At 30.3% G+C, this 17,853-nt stretch overlaps 1 protein-coding gene across 1 annotated transcript; it reads right to left on the bottom strand.

The window, feature by feature from the left end:
• Positions 1 to 709: 709 nt before the first annotated feature.
• Positions 710 to 6,114, bottom strand: LOC125813361 (putative late blight resistance protein homolog R1A-3). Its single transcript, XM_049492859.1, has 2 exons — positions 5,677 to 6,114; positions 710 to 2,914 (listed from the first exon to the last, which is right to left on the bottom strand). The coding sequence occupies exons 1-2, from the start codon at positions 6,112 to 6,114 to the stop codon at positions 710 to 712; spliced, it is 2,643 nt and encodes an 880-aa protein (XP_049348816.1).
• Positions 6,115 to 17,853: the final 11,739 nt, after the last annotated feature.

Below are 17,853 nucleotides of genomic sequence, written 5' to 3'. Positions count from 1 at the left end.
AGAAATAACTAGAATTCATCTGAAAGATTCCAAGTTGTAAACAAAACACACAACACTTTATTGAAAGATAAAAGCAACTGTATGTTTTACACTGAAACAAATCAAATACAACAGAATAGTGAAAGAAACAAACAGGCTTACAATTGAAAAAGAAAACACTCCAAATGATCAGAAACTCGAAAAAAACAACTCAAGGGAGTACATACTCCATTTATTTAACAAATTACAAATCACAAAAGGCAAGCATGTTTTCTTTATTGGAGCAATTTTATCAGGTGACTGGACGACAGAAAACATGAAATGCCGCAACATCATACACATGACCCCAGATCGAAATCCTGATGCTCTACTGCAGAATGGAGGAAAATTAGTTACGTTTAAGAATTATAGGGAAACAAAGAGAGGAAAAGTGTTGCAGATAGGTTTAGAAAGGCCCCCAAATAACTCAAAGTAATCCATGTAGTAGAATTCAATTTACATTACAATAGAAAGAAGAGCAGAGTACATTCAGAATGTAAGGAAAATAATTAGTGTTCTACAAATTGTTATGTATAATAGAAGAATGAAACTATTACAAAAGATATAGTTTTACGGCTACTAAATGAGACATGTATAGAGATAGATGGAGTCACGGAAAATGTATGCCAAATGGAAACAAAAGATATATAGCCATACTATAATACAAATGAATTTGACTAACCTTTCAACTTTACTGTGTGGCCTTGGATTCAGATTCAGGAGGGAATATGCTGAGCTTGAATATTATTTTTTGAGATTTCTTAAGTTTCAGTATTTCTTTTGCAGATTCGACTGCTTTGATTGTGTTCTCCAACTTTATCTCGCGAAGATTAGGTATATCAGCCAGCTCAACTGGTACAACATTGAGCTTATCACAAGAGACAAGAACGAGGTTCCTAAGGATGGGGTAGTTAAGATTCGACGCCCCCCAAGTTTCTAATTCTGCCCTCTCGATCCACAATACTCGGAGTTTGCTAAAACCTCCTACCTTCGGCTTCCAAGTATCACCCATGAATGCATTTTCTTTCAACTTTAGAACCTCAAGGGATTCCAATTGTGCTAATTTTTCTGCCTCACTCCATCCAAACCTTGTGTTTGCCAAAATTAACTTCTTTACTGTACGTACAAGTCTGAAGAATGCTGCAGGAAGTTGAAGTGTTTTATTCATGTAAAGAACATCATTCAACAGTTTCAAATGTTCCAGGCACTTTAGCTCTTCAAGATTGCTGATTCCACCCCTGGATTCAAGAAAAGCCGCCATTTGCCCTCGAATGCTCAATTTTCTTAGACGACACGCCTTTGCCAACACATCTTTCTTGCAACTTTCTGGTGCAACCGTAGAAAGAGTTTGTAGAGAAGAAGGTTTACCTGTAGTGACAGTCGGGGATGGCAATTTTGCAGGTATGTTGGTGTGCAGATGCCTCAACTGTAACATATTCCATATGTCTGCTTTTACGTCAAGAGTGGGCTCTGAGGTACTTGTATTCAGTATAAGAGTTTGTAAATTCCAGAATTTACCAAAGGTAGCAGGGAGGGCCTTAAAGTCACCTGAGATAGCAATATACCTCAAATGAAATAATTTGTTAAACTCTCTGGAGAAAATAAATTTGAGAGATTCAACATCCAAGACTCTCATAAGTGGAAATGCTTTGTGAAAGAGTTTGATGTCATTAGGAGACAAGTCAGTTTGTTTTTGTTTTGAGGAAAAACAATAGAAAGATCTGACAAGTTCTGCAGAAGGTTTTGTGGAGAGAAAGTCATTCAGAGTAGATGGTTGAATACACAATCGACGGCAAGTATCTAGGTCCTGTATAGAAGGAACAGGGTTATCAGCTGTTGTACATATTTCTTGAAAAAGCCATTTGCTAGCGGCCTTTGTTCTGCAAAACTCGTGTAACATGTCGTGAAGACGGCATGTCTTTATTTGACCATCAGACCTCTTTTGCAACAGTATCACTAAATTCCTATGAACAAGATCATTCAAATAAAGCTCTGCTATCTGCTCAAGAGTGGATGACTGCTCGGGCTTTATTAACCCTTCCGCAATCCACAGGCGAATCAATTTCCAAGCAGGGATATCAAATCCCCGAGGAAAGATACCAGAATATAAAAAGCACATCTGCACTTCTTGAGTCAAACGATCGTAACTCATCTCTACAAATTTCAAGCAGTTCTCTTGGTTATTTTTAAAAAGATGTTGTGCCACATTTCTCTCAATTCTTTCCCAATCATTTGTAGTCGAACGACCTCCTAATGCTCCTGCAATTACCACTACAGCAAGTGGTAGTCCACCACAGCTTCCTGCAATTTTTTGTCCATTTTCTTTTAATTCATCAGGACAACTACCCTTGCCAAAAACTCTCTTTACCAACAACTCAAAACTCTCTTCTTCAGTCAAGAATTTCAGCTTATGAGGTTCTGGATTGGCATAAGCAGCTACATATTCCTCACGCGTGGTCATCATTATTCGATGACCCTTTTTGTTTTCTGGGAAAACTTTCTTTATGTGATCAATGACATTTGCTTCCCAGACATCATCTAAAACAATGAGACATCTGCCTCCTTTACTCATATAACCACTTATTACCTTAGCTAATCCGTTCTCATCCTCATTGAGATACTCTTCTATGCGTGTTGTGAATAATTGGAGAATCCTAAGATGAATATCCTTTATTTTGTATTCCTGACCAACGTAAACCCAAACGGTTTTGAAAAATCCATATGAAACCTTAGAATCATTGCAGACTTTTCTTGCAAGTGTAGTTTTTCCAAGTCCTGGCATACCCATCACTGGGATTATATCCAGACTATCCGCCGGTCCTTCAACAAGACGCTTGATCACTATGTTAGCTTCCTTATCAAAACCGACCACTTCATCATTCCCCAAAGGAGGACCCTTCATCAAACGGATTGCATTAGAAGATTAGCCTATCTTTTTCTAGTGTGTAAGAGCTAAAACATAAACTAAAAAAGTGTCCGTTTGGACACCCTGAGCAGAGAGTAGTTCCGCCCCCAATTCATCAATTATTAATACTATTATTAATCCATTCTTGTTACCCTCTACCACAAATTATAGTCAAAATATGTATGATTATGTAAAACATTTTACGAGAGTAATATGTTCTTTTTTCGGTAATATAAAGATATATTGTAAAACAAGTTATGCATGAATATAATTGAGTATGCTACTCCTGTGTAAGTTTGAAGGGGAGGGGGTTAACATAATATATATATATATATATATATATATATATATATATATATATATATATATATATATATATATTGTGGGCCAGGTAAAGAGATTGTTTCTAGAAAACTCTCGACGTATAAAAATAGTCTAAATATGCAATTCTTTTCATGTCAATACCATTAAAAATACATTTCAAATATTGATCGAAGTATATATAATTTGAATCTCAAAAGATAAAAAGTGTCGCAAGAAATGAAAAAACCGAGAAGAAGTGATGAATAAAATCTCTGATCCAAAAATTAAAAAGAATATTTTAAAAGGAAAAAAGCTCAACTATGACATCAAACTTTAAAAAAAAATATCATTTATATTATTCGTTAAGAGTGTGATTCACCTATGCTGTTATGACACAAAGTACTCATTTATGCAATTATATATTAACGAAAAATATTGCTGATTTAACATACCACTTTTTACATGTAATTAACAATAAAAGGGGTCATGTCCCTAATTAAATCAGCCAAATTAACAAATCCACCTAAATTAAAGCATCCACCCAAATTCAAAAGACATATCACTTTGGTTATATTTCTTCTATCTCAATGGAACAGTTAGAATTCGAGATTCAAATTCTTGGTCTTTGACCATGAACTCGATTACAGAAGTTTTAAGTTTTTTTTTTTTTTTAAAAAAACATATCTTAAAATTAGGTAAAAAGTATTGTAAATTATAATTATTAACTGCTTAAAATATTTGAAAAACATATAACAAAAATTGAACGAGAGAGGATCATGGAAGTGAACTAGAGCATGTTTGGTTAGAAATCCTGGAGTTTATCATACAATTAGAGAAATTGATCTTGTTGAAAAATCAATGTCTTATTCCATAACTTAGAGAACCATAGCCTAAAAAACGGTTTGGTCCAATTTGGACGCCCATTTAAAATACTCCTTATGTTCATCTTTATTTGTCCACTATATTATTTTGGCATGTCCAACAATAATTGTTCAATTTATAAAATTAATGAATAATTTATTATGTTGTGTTTATTTAATCCTTACTATTAAATACTATTCATTTTTCAATATTAATTAATAAGGGTGATTTGGTAAAATTACCCTTATTATTTGCTCATTAATCTATGTGTCAATTCAATAATGAACAACTATTATTGAACAGAAAACGTATTAAAGAAAAAGTGATCACAACATATATATATTGACTTAAAAAGATTGAGAAAATGACATAAATAATCTCTTAACCATAGGAGTAAGTCTAAAATGGTCTCTTAACTATATATTTAACATATTTAGTCCTTTAACTATTCAAAGATTTATCAACTTTGGTCCCTTAACTATTCACTTACTGATTTTAGTTCTTCAAGTATTCAAAAACTTATCAAGTTTGGTATTTGTCAATTTTTAAAATACAAATAGCTTGAGTTTATATTAACGAATCTCTTTGTGAATTGAATCTTTAACCCATTTTAATTGTTTCTCTATTCCCACTTTTTCTTCAAATTATTCTTATGAAAAAAAAGAACAATAACCTCAATGAATCAAAATAAAATTAATAAGAAAAGAATATATAAATCTTAATTTTATTCAATGGAGAATAAAATGAAGCATATAATTGTTGTTAATGACTTACATCAACACTTAAATATGCTAATCCGTGCGGATATTTTTAATTTTATTTTTCATACAAAAGAAAAATAAGAGATTTGATACTATTACTCAAATTTCTCTACATAAAATAAAATGAATAGAATAATAAAATAATCTATTTTTTTCTTTTTGCAAATCTACCATTTTATAAATTTTAACTTCTGAAAAATTAAACAAATTCCTTCAATAAAGTAGTTGGAGTTCAAACTTTGGATTCAACGGGGAATATGAAGAAAAAATAGCAAAGAGAGAGAGAAACAACTGAAAAAATAGCTAAAAGAATTAATTTCTCAAGACATGAATTTCGTTAATATAAAACTAAGTTATTTGTATAAAAAATGGACAGAGACGAAATTGATAAGTTTTTTTAAATACTTAAAGAACTAAAACCGATAAATGTATAGTTAAGAGATCAAATCTGATAATTTTTTGAATAATTGAAGGACTAAATATGATAAGTGTATAGTTAAGGCACTATTTTAGACTTATTCCTATAATTAAGAAATTCTTTATGACATTTTCTCTAAAAAAAATTTAAAATAAACCAATTCAAACAGAGTGTCACCCTCAACTCCGGGAATGGGGAGATATTTAAGATTCGTTCAGTGTGAGGAATAAAAATAAATAGCGATGGGATAAGAAAATAGTAATGAAATAATTTTTTTGTATCTTGTTTGGTTGCCATGTTTGAGATAATTTATTCACCATTTATATCATAGTGATGAGATAAGTTATCACAAGATAGATAACCGCAAGATAACTAATCTTGGGATAACTTGTCCCAACCAAACGACATACCTGAGTTACTGGGTGCACATTTTTAGGGATGTCAAGAATTGGTTTAGGCCTGAAAGATTCTTTGTTGTCTTCTCGAAGTTTCTTCACCTTCTCATGGATCCCTTTGATTTCAGCTGCAAGAGCCCTAACTGTTGACAGATGAGCCACATCGAAGATTCTTTCAAATGTATTCTTATCTCGATGCTGCTTCGATTGAACCAGAAATTTATCAGTTACATCTTCAGCTTTATATACCATTTTTTGAATCTTCTTCAGCAATTCATCCCATTGCTTGCTATCGCTCTGGAATTTAGCAGCATCGTCAAGGAATCCTTTCAGGTGTTGAACTTCTTCCAACAAAATATTGAATTCGTCGCCTACATCTTTAATCAGATGTATATTTTCTCTTAAATGCTGCAATAAGTTCTCTACAAGAAAGTTTACCACAGTATCTGCCATTTGATGATTTCTTTCGAAATTGGTTAACAAATGTGAGAAGAGGATGGTGCTACTTTTAGCAATGAGAGATTCGCTAATTAACTAACCTATTTAACTATTAAGTTGAAGGCTGTAAATTACAGAATTACCCTTGTTAACTAATTTTATGATCACCTATATTAATAAATTTTCCAACTCTTCCTTTACAACTCCAATCGGCTTCACATTTTCACTAAATAGCTGCAACAAGTTCTCCCACCTAACAGTTCACTACTGTATTTTCCACTTCCCATCGAACCTATAAATGGAATATATCATTTCAAATTGTCCGGATTTCTTAATATACATAATATAGAATCTATATCTTTCAATTTTGGTTGTACATAAGTAAACAGATGAACTTGTATAAAATTGAATAAGTACACACATTCTATGATGCAAGTAAAACGCCACATAGAACACATAATTGTCATGTATTATGTCACGTAGGACAAATCTGTTTCTTTGTTCAATTTTATACAAATTTAAATATCTATTTATGTACCCCAAAGTTAAAGGCATAAATATTAACTTAAGCCAACTTGAAGTTTGTAGTTATGAAGTTTACCGACCGCTAGTACGTATACGACATCTGCCAAAACTGCTTTTCACATTGCGAATCATTACTATTCGATAATAGTAACAACAAAGTACGGCTGCTGGCCCTACTTTCATTTATAACAAGTAAAAAGACTTGAAATAATGGAGAGGACTTACTTAGGTCAACTATATATGTGATAGTCATTATCGATTACAGGCAAAAGACTCAAATATATCATTAAATTTTGAAAAAAAGGCTTATTTATGTTATTTTTATTTGAGAAAGACTCATCCATGTTATTATTTATTAACTGAAACGACATAGATTAGTCAAACTTTTAATGAATGACATAAATAAACTTTTTCTCAAAATTCAATAACATATGTAATCATTTTAATCCCCAAATTACTAAACCAAGTATTTCCGTATCTTGATTTTCAAGCACCAACAATTTAGGCAGTTCATGAAAGTATAGGCAAGTGAATGCATGGACTATGTAGGTAAATATTTTTTTGAATAATATATTTTTTTTTCGTATTTGATTGGACAATTTTTTTTTGGTATAATACATAAATAATACTCTTAACTTAACTCCAGTTGATAATCATAAGTTATGACTTTTAACTTTGTCAGTACACAAATACTACACTTTAAATATTTAAAATATGAACAAATAAATACTCGAATATTGTAGGTTATATACGTGATATAACGATAATAGTAACAACAAAGTACCTACAGCTAGTATGTACTGGATCTGCCAAAACTGTTTTTTACATTGGGGTTAATTACTATTATCCTATAAGATATTAGGAGTAAATATCTTAAAAGGTCACTCAAATATGAGAAATTATTTAAAAAGTCATTCAACTTTGTTTTGTATTAATAAAGTCATTCAATCTATGATTTATTTTTTTATAAAATCACTCAAATTAAACTATTTTTCTAGGAAATCATTATAACCAAAAAATAAAAGAGATAATTGCACAAATCACCCTTCAAATTTAGTGTTGTAATACTTATTTCCATTGTAGTTTATAATATTATAAACTATAAACTACAATGGATACAAGTATTACAAAGCTAAACTTGAAGGGTGGTTTGTGCAATTATCTCTTTTATTTTTTGGTTATAATGATTTCCTAGAAAAATAGTTTAAGTTGAGTGATTTTATAAAAAAAATCCATAAGTTAAGTGACTTTATTGATACAAAACAAAGTTGAATGACTTTTTCAAATAATTTCATATACTGATCTTTTAAGATATTTACTCAAGATAATAGTAACAACAAAATAGGAAAGATAATTGAAATAAGTAAAAATTAGGCAAGTGACATAGTATAAGAAAGAAATTACTTCATTTCCCTATTCTTTCATTAATTACCAAAAATCCCTTTTTTAGTGTTTTTCGGATATATAATATAGCAGTGTGGATACTTAATATAGCAGCGCGGATACTTTAATTAATAACGGGCGGATACTTAAATTATTAAGTTGTTAGCAGCACGGATACTTAATTAACGGGCGGATGCATAATATAGCAGCGCGGATACTTAAATTATTAAGTTGTTAGCAGCACAGATACTTAATTAACAGGTGGATGCATAATATAGCAGCGCAGATACTTTAATTAATAACGGGCGGATACTTAAACTAATAAAGTATCCGGTTAAGTTGAGTTGAGGGAAAATAAGGGATTTTTGTATTTTAGTAAAAGAGTAGGGAAATATTGAGAATAGGTAAAGAAGTGTCGTGTATTTAAGTAATTTTTCCTTGAAATAATGGAGAGGACTCACTAAGGTCCACTATGACTATGCGATAGTCCTCGATTATAATTTATAAAGGACAGGGTGTGATCATCCCCAAATAGGTATCGTGGATCGATTTTGGATATTTTGATCAAATTTGGAGAAGAAATTTTACACAAATTTAATAATTTATGTAATCAAAATAAAACCTAAGGCAAAATTAATCAATATGAGATACCTTATATGTATTAATTTCAATTGTCACTCTCTTTTTTTTTATCCCATTAGATGATTCTATCAATATTTTTTTACAAGTTTTCACATAATATCTCATAATTTATGTTTTATAACTCACTTTTTTTTAGATATTTAGATTATTTTTAGCAATTTTGCACTTGTATTTGTTCATGGCATAATACACATAGGACACCACGCAGGACGCAAATTGCTATGTAGGATGCCACGTAGAATGCGTGTGTTTATTTGTTCAATTTTATACAAGTTTGAGTGTCTACTTGTGCATACTCAAAGATGGATGGCATAAATATAAAATGAGGTAAAGTTAAAAGGCATATTTATGTATTATGCCATTCTTTAATTTTGCCTTAGTTTTTGTTTGGTGTCCTAGGTGAAGTGACTTGTCTTTCTCTACTATAATGGAGTAAGATTTTTTTTCTTCTTATGTCAAGTGGTGTCAAGATTTAAAAACCATGCTTCTTTCTTTTGTAATTATGAATTCTGGACATAGGCATGAACTGTATGTAGTAAAAATAATTTTTGCAACCAACTTTCTATTCGGTTGACCACTTAATTCTAAGTCGTCTTGGAGCTATAATTTACTATTCATTGTTACTGCCATTATACAATAGAAATATTTTTTTAACAAAAAAATTTTTGCACCCAACTTTCTATTCGGTTGACCACTTAATTGTAAGTCGTCTTGGAGCTATAATTTACTATTCATTGTTGAAAAAGTAAAGACACACGAATTAACAAAAACAAATTCTTTTTATAAGTAGAGCAGATTCACTTTAGCACTTGAATAGTTTTTTTGAAATTTCTGGCTCCGCCACGGAGCATAAGCATTTAAAAAACATGCTTCTTTCTTTTGTAATTATGAATTTTGGACATAGGCATGAACTGTATGTAGTAAAAATAACTTTTGCAACCTACTTTCTATTCAATTGACCACTTAATTCTAAGTCGTCTTGGAGCTATAATTTACTATTCATTGTTACTGCCATTTACGATAGAATTTTTTTTTAAAAAAAAATATTTTTTGCACCCAACTTTCTATTCAGTTGACCACTTAATTCTAAGTCGTCTTGGAGCTATAATTTACTATTCATTGTTGAAAAAGTAAAGACACACGAATTAATTTTTTTTTTTTTCATTTTTTAAGTAGAGCAGATTCACTTTAGCACTTGAACAGTTTTTTTGAAATTTTTGGCTTCGCCTCTGAACGTAAGCATTTAAAAAACATGCTTCTTTCTTTTGTAATTATGAATTCTGGACATAGGCATGAACTGTATGTAGTAAAAATAATTTTTGCAACCAACTTTCTATTCAATTGACCACTTAATTCTAAGTCGTCTTGGAGCTATACTTTACTATTCATTGTTACTGCCATTATACGATAGAATTTTTTTTTTAAAATATATATTTTTTGCACCCAACTTTCTATTCGGTTGACCACTTATATGTAAGTCGTCTTGGAGCTATAATTTACTATTCATTGTTGAAAAAGTAAAGACACACAAATTAACATTTTTTTTTTCATTTTTAAAGTAGAGCAGATTCACTTTAGCACTTGAATAGTTTTTTAAAATTTTCTGGCTCCGCCACTGAACGTAAGAATTTAAAAAACATGCTTCTTTCTTTTGTAATAATGAATTCTGGACATAGGCATGAACTGTATGTAGTAAAAATAATTTTTGCAACCAACTTTCTATTCAGTTGACCACTTAATTCTAAGTCGTCTTGGAGCTATAATTTACTATTCATTGTTACTGCCATTATACGATAGAATTTGTTTTTTTAAAAAAAATATTTTTTGCACCCAACTTTCTATTCGATTGACCACTTAATTGTAAGTCGTCTTGGAGCTATAATTTACTATTCATTGTTGAAAAAGCAAAGACACACGAATTAACAAAAAAAAATTCATTTTTTAAGTAGAGCAGATTCACTTTAGCACTTGAACAATTTTTTTGAAATTTCTAGTTTCGCCACTGAACGTAAGCATTTAAAAAACATGCTTCTTTCTTTTGTAATTATGAATTCTGGACATAGGCATGAACTGTATGTAGTAAAAATAATTTTTGCAACCAACTTTCTATTCAGTTGACCACTTAATTTTAAGTCATCTTGGAGCTATAATTTACTATTCATTGTTACTGCCATTATATGATAGAAATTTTGTTTTAAAAAAATATTTTTTGTACCCAACTTTCTATTCGGTTGACCACTTAATTCTAAGTCGTCTTGGAGCTATAATTTACTATTCATTGTTACTACCATTATACGATAGAATTTTTTTTAAAAAAAATATTATTAGCTATAGTCATTTTCAAAAGGACAACTAAGTAAATCTTATTTCGCGAACATGTAATTATTTATATATAATATCTTTCCTTACCAAAAAAAAAAAACTAAACCAGAATAATTTCAAAACTACAATCATGATATATTATAAAACTTGAAGTCTAAAAGATTCACAATTTTTTTTTTAATAAAAGAAAAAAGAGATAAGCCCTTGCTTTTTCTGGCTGCTTCATTTGGCAATAACATGTTTAGTAAAAAAATAATATGAGAACTTATTTTAAAAATGGGAGAATTCATCGTCCATTGTCAATTATGTATAGTTCATACATAATGTTTAAAGCTATCGACTAAAAGAAATTTAAAAAAGGCTAAAAGAATAATGATGACAACAATAAATCAGATCAAAAAGAAAATTATAATATAGGAAACATAATATTCGATATAATTTGATTAAGTAACCTATGTATAGAAAAATCTAATATAAAAAACACAAAAAAACTATTGAGAGGATATAATTTCTCCTAAAAAAAAAATACTCTGTCACAATTATATTGTAGATGCTATTCAATTGTTTGTAAAAAATACTAATTAAAATTTTCAATTTATAGGAGTCCAAGACTTTTTCTCCAAAAGAAGACTCCTAAATTAAATTTTATAACAAAAAGAGTTAGTTGTAAAATAATCTACCTTAAAAAAATATATTCCTTCTCAAAAGTAAATAGGAGTCTTCAACTTTTTTTAAATATACTTCCATTGATCCCTTTTTGTTAAAATATAAATATGTATAGTTGCAAAAAACTATTCATTCTTAAAAGTAAATAGAAGTCTTTATATATATATATATATATATATATATATATATATAAGTCAAGTAAAATAAATTAAGAGGAATACATCAAGAGGACGGAAGCATGTCAAAAACGTGCTTCTTTCTTTTGTAATTATGAATTCTGGACATAGGGATGCATGAGCATGAACTGAATGTATTAATACATTATTAGTGGTGGACCGCTTGTAAAAAATATTTTTTGCGAATATAATAATTCTTTCGTTCATATTAGATGTGCATCTTATTAAAATATTTGTCTTATATTACTTGATCACTTATTAAATCAGAATAAAATTAATTTATTTTTCTCATTTTATCTCTACAATTATTATGATCTTTGGAAATTTAAACAAATTTTGAAGATTTAAAATTTATTTTTTCAAGAGGCGAATTAATATGAACAAATGGTAAAATAGTAAATTTCATCAATCTATTATTAATTTCTAAATTACTGTGTAAGATAGAAAATATTCATCTAATTTGAGACGAAGATGATAACTATCTAATTATCTATCAAAAAATGAACAATATAACTAGACATTGATATGAAGTGAAAAGGATATTAAGCTTTAATATTCGGTTGACCCCTTAATTCTAAGTCGTCTTGGAGTTATAATATATTATTCCTTATGTTCCATATTAATCGTTACATTTATAACTATGCATTGCATCCGTATATATCTCTTTTTTTTTTGTAACATGGTTCATTTTGGGATGATATAAAGGGCACTGTTACCATACGATAGGAAAATAAAAAAAATATTATTAACTATAGTCATTTTCACAAGGACAACTAATTTAATCTTATTTTAAGAATTAAAAAAATTAAAGGATTAAATGGGACAAAAATAATTAATCTAATCTTTATTTTGATAAAATAACGAGTAAGTTGAAATACTTATTTTTGATAATCATGACATTAATTTGTCAAAATTTTTAAAAGAGCACATCAATTTTTTTAACCGAAAGGGCAAAATCACTCCTGACGAAGCGATTTTCTTCTGACAAAATTAACATTGTTACTCCGTTAAAAAACATAAAAATCGCTGCCCTAGCAGCTAGGGATGTACAAGTGAAACCGAATCAACGAACCAAATCAAACCAAAAAAAAAAACCGATTTGTAGTTTGGTTTGGTTGGTTTGGCGGTTGAAAAAAAACCCGACCACTCTTGGTTTGGTTTGGTTTGATATTAAAAGAAAAAAAAGTCAAACCGAACCCAAACCAAACCGACATAATATATATATGTCTTGGCCGACACCTTTTTTGTTAAATTAATCAACATTCAAGAGTCTTCTTCATCATGTCAAGTTAACACATGAATTTGATAATAGAATAATACTACAAAGAACAATGAAATATAAAAAATAATCTTGAGTTGAAATTTCATGAAACAAAAAAATTGTGAATTTATATTGACAAAAATGGAGAAATATCATAAAGTATCTTAAATTTTATAAATTAATTGTTGGGGGTTATGAATATGAAAACTTAAAAGTCACAAAAATTAATTATATTATTAAGAATGGAAGTTTAATAGATATTAAGTTATGGAGGTGAAACTTTAAAAGTAAATAAAGAAGGAAAAACATAAATAAAAAAGATAAAAGAAAGACCTTTATACTAAATAGAGATATAAATTTCTTGAGTTGAATAAAGAAAGGAAGAGAAGTGACTAAGGAAATGTTATAAATGATGATATTTGGGTAACCAAATCGTAATTTTTTTTCAAAAAAAAAAGACTTTATATTATATAGAAATAAAATATAAAAAGAACTAAAAAGGGGAAAAAGTGATTTAAAGAAATGATATAAATATCATTAGGGAAGAAATTAAAATAGTAAAAAAAGAAAATGAGAAATATTAAGGAAAATAATAATAGCATTAATGATAAAATAAATTAAATATGACTATTGATAATAAAAAAAGAATTAAATGTGACTATCTTTAATATTTAGGTGAATTTTTTGTATTTTAAAATTTAAAAAATAGCCAAAAAACACCACAAAATAAATAAATAATTTTCTAGCCCTTAAAAGCATGTCTAACATTCTCCTTTATATATAGTGAGAGAGACTGTTAAGTGTGTGATCAAGTGCATTGATTTTGATAAAATGACTAAAATATATATATATATATAGAGAGAGAGAGAGATTGTTAAGTGTGTGATCAAGTGCATTGATTTTGATAAAATGACTAAAATATTTTTTATCTGTCTTTTTCCTACTCATGTACTATACAACTAATTTACCCAAAAGGAGACCTAGAAATAAAGTAGTCTTGAAACTTAAATAATATATTTTTACTTTGTTGTGATATTAATGCACCTACTCAACCACCATACTTTTGTAATATCACTTTTGCACCTAACTTTCTTTTTTCGTACTCAAAAGTAAAATATCTATAGCATTGACTTGAGTCAACGAATTTCTCAATTTTTTTCTACCGTCTGCCCAGAGCATTTTGCGTTGAAATGCCACAAAATAAAGTGTTGTATCGAGTAAATTTATAAATAAAGTATTTTTATCTATTGAATTTGGAAATAGTAAAATATTAATATTGTCTCGGACTCGGGTTGATAAAAATAACTACAAGTCCATAGGTAATTAGTTTATACCTTAAGTTTCATCACCTAGATCCAGAGGCAGAGCTTGGTGGGCGTTCGTGAGTTCAGGCAACCCCGCTAGCTTTTTCGTAAACCCTGTATTTGTATTAGAAAATTAAATAAATATATATGTATTTCAACTTGTGAATTCTTTAAATTGGTTGAAAGCAGAGGCGAAGCTAAGTGGGGGTTCGTGGGTTCGACTGAACCCAGTAGATTTTCCGTAGACCCTATATTTGTATTAGAAAATTAAATAAATATATACGTATGTTAACTTGTGAACTCTCTAAGAAATTTGATTGATGGCTCAGTGGTAAGGAAGGTTTCGTGGAAACACTATTTACACTAGTATTGTGGGTTTGAACCCCATTATATCAATAAAAAATTCTTTAAAAAAAAGAAAAGAAGAAAGAAACCATGTTTTGCAATATTTTCTCTTCTATCCTAAATTTCAGAACCTCCAAACTCATAATCTTGGCTCTGCCTATGGTTGACAGCTCAGTGATAAGAAAGGGCGGTGAAAATGCTTTTCACTCTAGTATTGTGGGTTCGAAGCTCCACAACTCCTAATTCTATCTCTGCCTCTGCCTAGACCTATTAATATGTTACTCACATTGAAACTAAAGAACTAACATATTGAGTTACAAGGTATTCTCTCAATTTGAGTAGTAAGCTACAAGATATTGATATTTTCCCTTTAATTTGATTTAAATTTCTCTTATTGGATGGATACTTAATTTTAGTAGACTCAGTTAGCCCCTCTATTTCAATTCATTTATCTTTGTTTAATCATATTTTACAATACTGTAAAATAGTAGAATAAATCTCCATTCTTGTTGTCTTTCGTATTCCCTTGATTCATCACTTTTAAAATTATAAAAGCATCTGTAGAGTTTTTATCAAAATCCTACACAAGTATGGTTTGTATCATGTTCTAACTTCTACTTGTGACTCTTAACAAAAACAATATATCAAGTGTATAGTTCCACAAACAAAGCGGGGTTTGGGAGGGTAGTGTAACACCCCAATTTTTTTTTGAACTAAGACTCGAACCATCCTTCGTTGTGAGTAGGATTTTATGGAGGAATTTAAAATTTTCTTAAGTATTAAGATCACTAGATGTAGCACCTTGAGTTCCAAAAAGAACTAAAGAGAACTCCTTCAAGTCATTCCTAGGTTCTTCGAAGTTTGGGGTCAACTTCAAACGACTATAACTTTTAGCATAGGATGAGTTAGGAGGCCCATAAGATATCAAATGAAAGATCTCCGAGTCCTCCTTCCAACGCCACTGAGTTTGCTAATTTTCAAGCTCGTAGGAGGGAGATATTCCCGTTTGAAGTCGGGCTGCCCAAATAAGTAAAATTACCCAAAAATATGAAGCGTATTTTGGTATTTTCCTTACCCAATCAGCTTAAAATGAATTTTGGTAATATTTTGGGGACAAATCTGATTTGAGTCAGTTTTCATAAATCCAAATACGCTTAGGATTTTAGAAGAGAGTTCATTCAAGTCATTCCTAAGATCTTTTAAGTTTTGGGTCAACTTCAAACGACCATAACTTTCAGCAAAGGATGAGTTAGGAGACCCATACGATATCAAATGAAAGGTCTTGGAATCCTCTTTCCAACGCCTCTGTGTTTGCTAATTTTCAAGCTCGTATGATGGAGATAAGCCCGTTTGAAGTCAGACTGTCTATTTAAGGAAAATTACCTGAAAATATGAGGGGTATTTTAGTCTTTTCCTTACCTCCACTTATTCTAAATGCGAATTTCACCCAATTAAGGGTCTAAAGTGATTAGAATCAGCTTCATTCATCCCCAAAGCATTTAGGGTTTTAGAGAGAAGATTCAAGAGGAGAAAAAAAAATCAAAGTAGACTCTATTTAAGATTCTTTCAATCTTTGTCAATATTCTTCTTCAAGGTAAGTCTTTCTCCAAGAATTTCTTCTATCCAACTCAAATTCCTCCAAACAATTATGAATCACTAATGAAAATCATAATTCTTGGTCATAGATATTTCAAGAAACTAATTTAAGAATCTCAAGAAATGTTTTCTTGATTGTTTACCTTCAATATAGGGTTTCAAGGATTCCAATCAAGTTCTTCTTCAAGATTCTTCAAGAACCTTGTTCTTTGAGGTATGTAAGCTTCCATAGTGCTGGGTTTGTTCGCCCACACACCAATCATGAGTTTCTTTTACAAATTTCATCCATGAGATTGAGTATATTGATAATCTTGTTGAGTTCTTGAAGTTTTGTGCTTCGTTTTTAATAATGAAGTTCTTGTTGAGTTCTTGAGGTGAGAGTTGCGAATGGGTATCGTTCTTGGTGGGTTTTTGGCGTAGAAATCCTATATATCAAGTCGTGATCCTTGAATTCATAATTCAAATTCAAGAAAGAGCTAAGAGTAAGAGTTGAAGAAAGTCTTTTGAGTTAAATTGTGAATCCTTCGAGATCAACTATCAATTTGAGTTCTTTAAAAGAGTTCCTTCAATCCCTATTGATTCTAACTACTCTAAACTACATCTAAACATCGAGAAATCATCCATAACATGAATTATAACCCTTAAATCTATAATTCAAATTCAAGGAAGAGTTAAGAGTAAAGTTTGAGAAAGTCCGTGAGTTTTTTCAAGGAGTCTTCTACAATAACTTTTAAATTGTTTCAAGACTCGAGTAAGTGAGTATGAGAATGAAGAGAATGTATTCATGAGTGTACATTATCATTGAGATCCTTGATTCAAGTGGTTCATGCCCATAAATTCCGCATGAAATCCATAATTTGAGTATCTTTAAGAGGAGTAGTATCTTCAAGTTCTAAGTCTTGAGTTCCTAATCATTTTGAGATTATATTTCTAATCATGGGACTACTACATGTTACCCATGAAGGTCCTTGAGTTGAGTAGTTCATGCCCATAATTTCGCATGAAGCCTATGAGTCGAGCAGTCTTGAGATGAGAATTATCATTGAGTCCTTGAGTTGAGTAGTTCATGGCATAATATATTTCGCATGAACGCTCCAAATCGAGCATTCTTGAGATGAGTAGTATCATTGCCTTCTTGATTTCTGGTGTCACCCCCCGAGCTAACCCCGAGACGCAGACACGGGACCTAGGATCACAAGTGACCCCAAGCTAAACCTGCTGGCATGATGTGAGCATACTAAGAATAATAATAGCTGATGCAGAAGCTAATCATAAAGTAAATCTGAAATGATGGGGAATACCCATATACTAAAGCTGAATATATCCAATCTGAGAGTTTAATACAAAAGAAATATCAAACTCGAAATACTAAGCTGAATCTAACTATGTCTGAAAATAGCCTCTAACTGACTAGAAGTATTGGGATATGCCCCAACTAAGTCTAGCAAAACTAAAACTAAAAGACTGAAAACTGAAGGATAACATGACTATTGTACTCAATGAATGAGGACTCACCAATGATGATGCTGAATTG

This window comes from Solanum verrucosum, unplaced genomic scaffold, assembly GCF_900185275.1.
Source record: "Solanum verrucosum unplaced genomic scaffold, falcon-dt-bn FXZP01000203.1, whole genome shotgun sequence".
NCBI classification, from domain to species: Eukaryota; Viridiplantae; Streptophyta; class Magnoliopsida; order Solanales; family Solanaceae; genus Solanum; species Solanum verrucosum.
The sequence above is the reverse complement of the archived record's forward strand: the minus strand, read 5'-3'. Positions and strand labels throughout refer to the sequence as shown.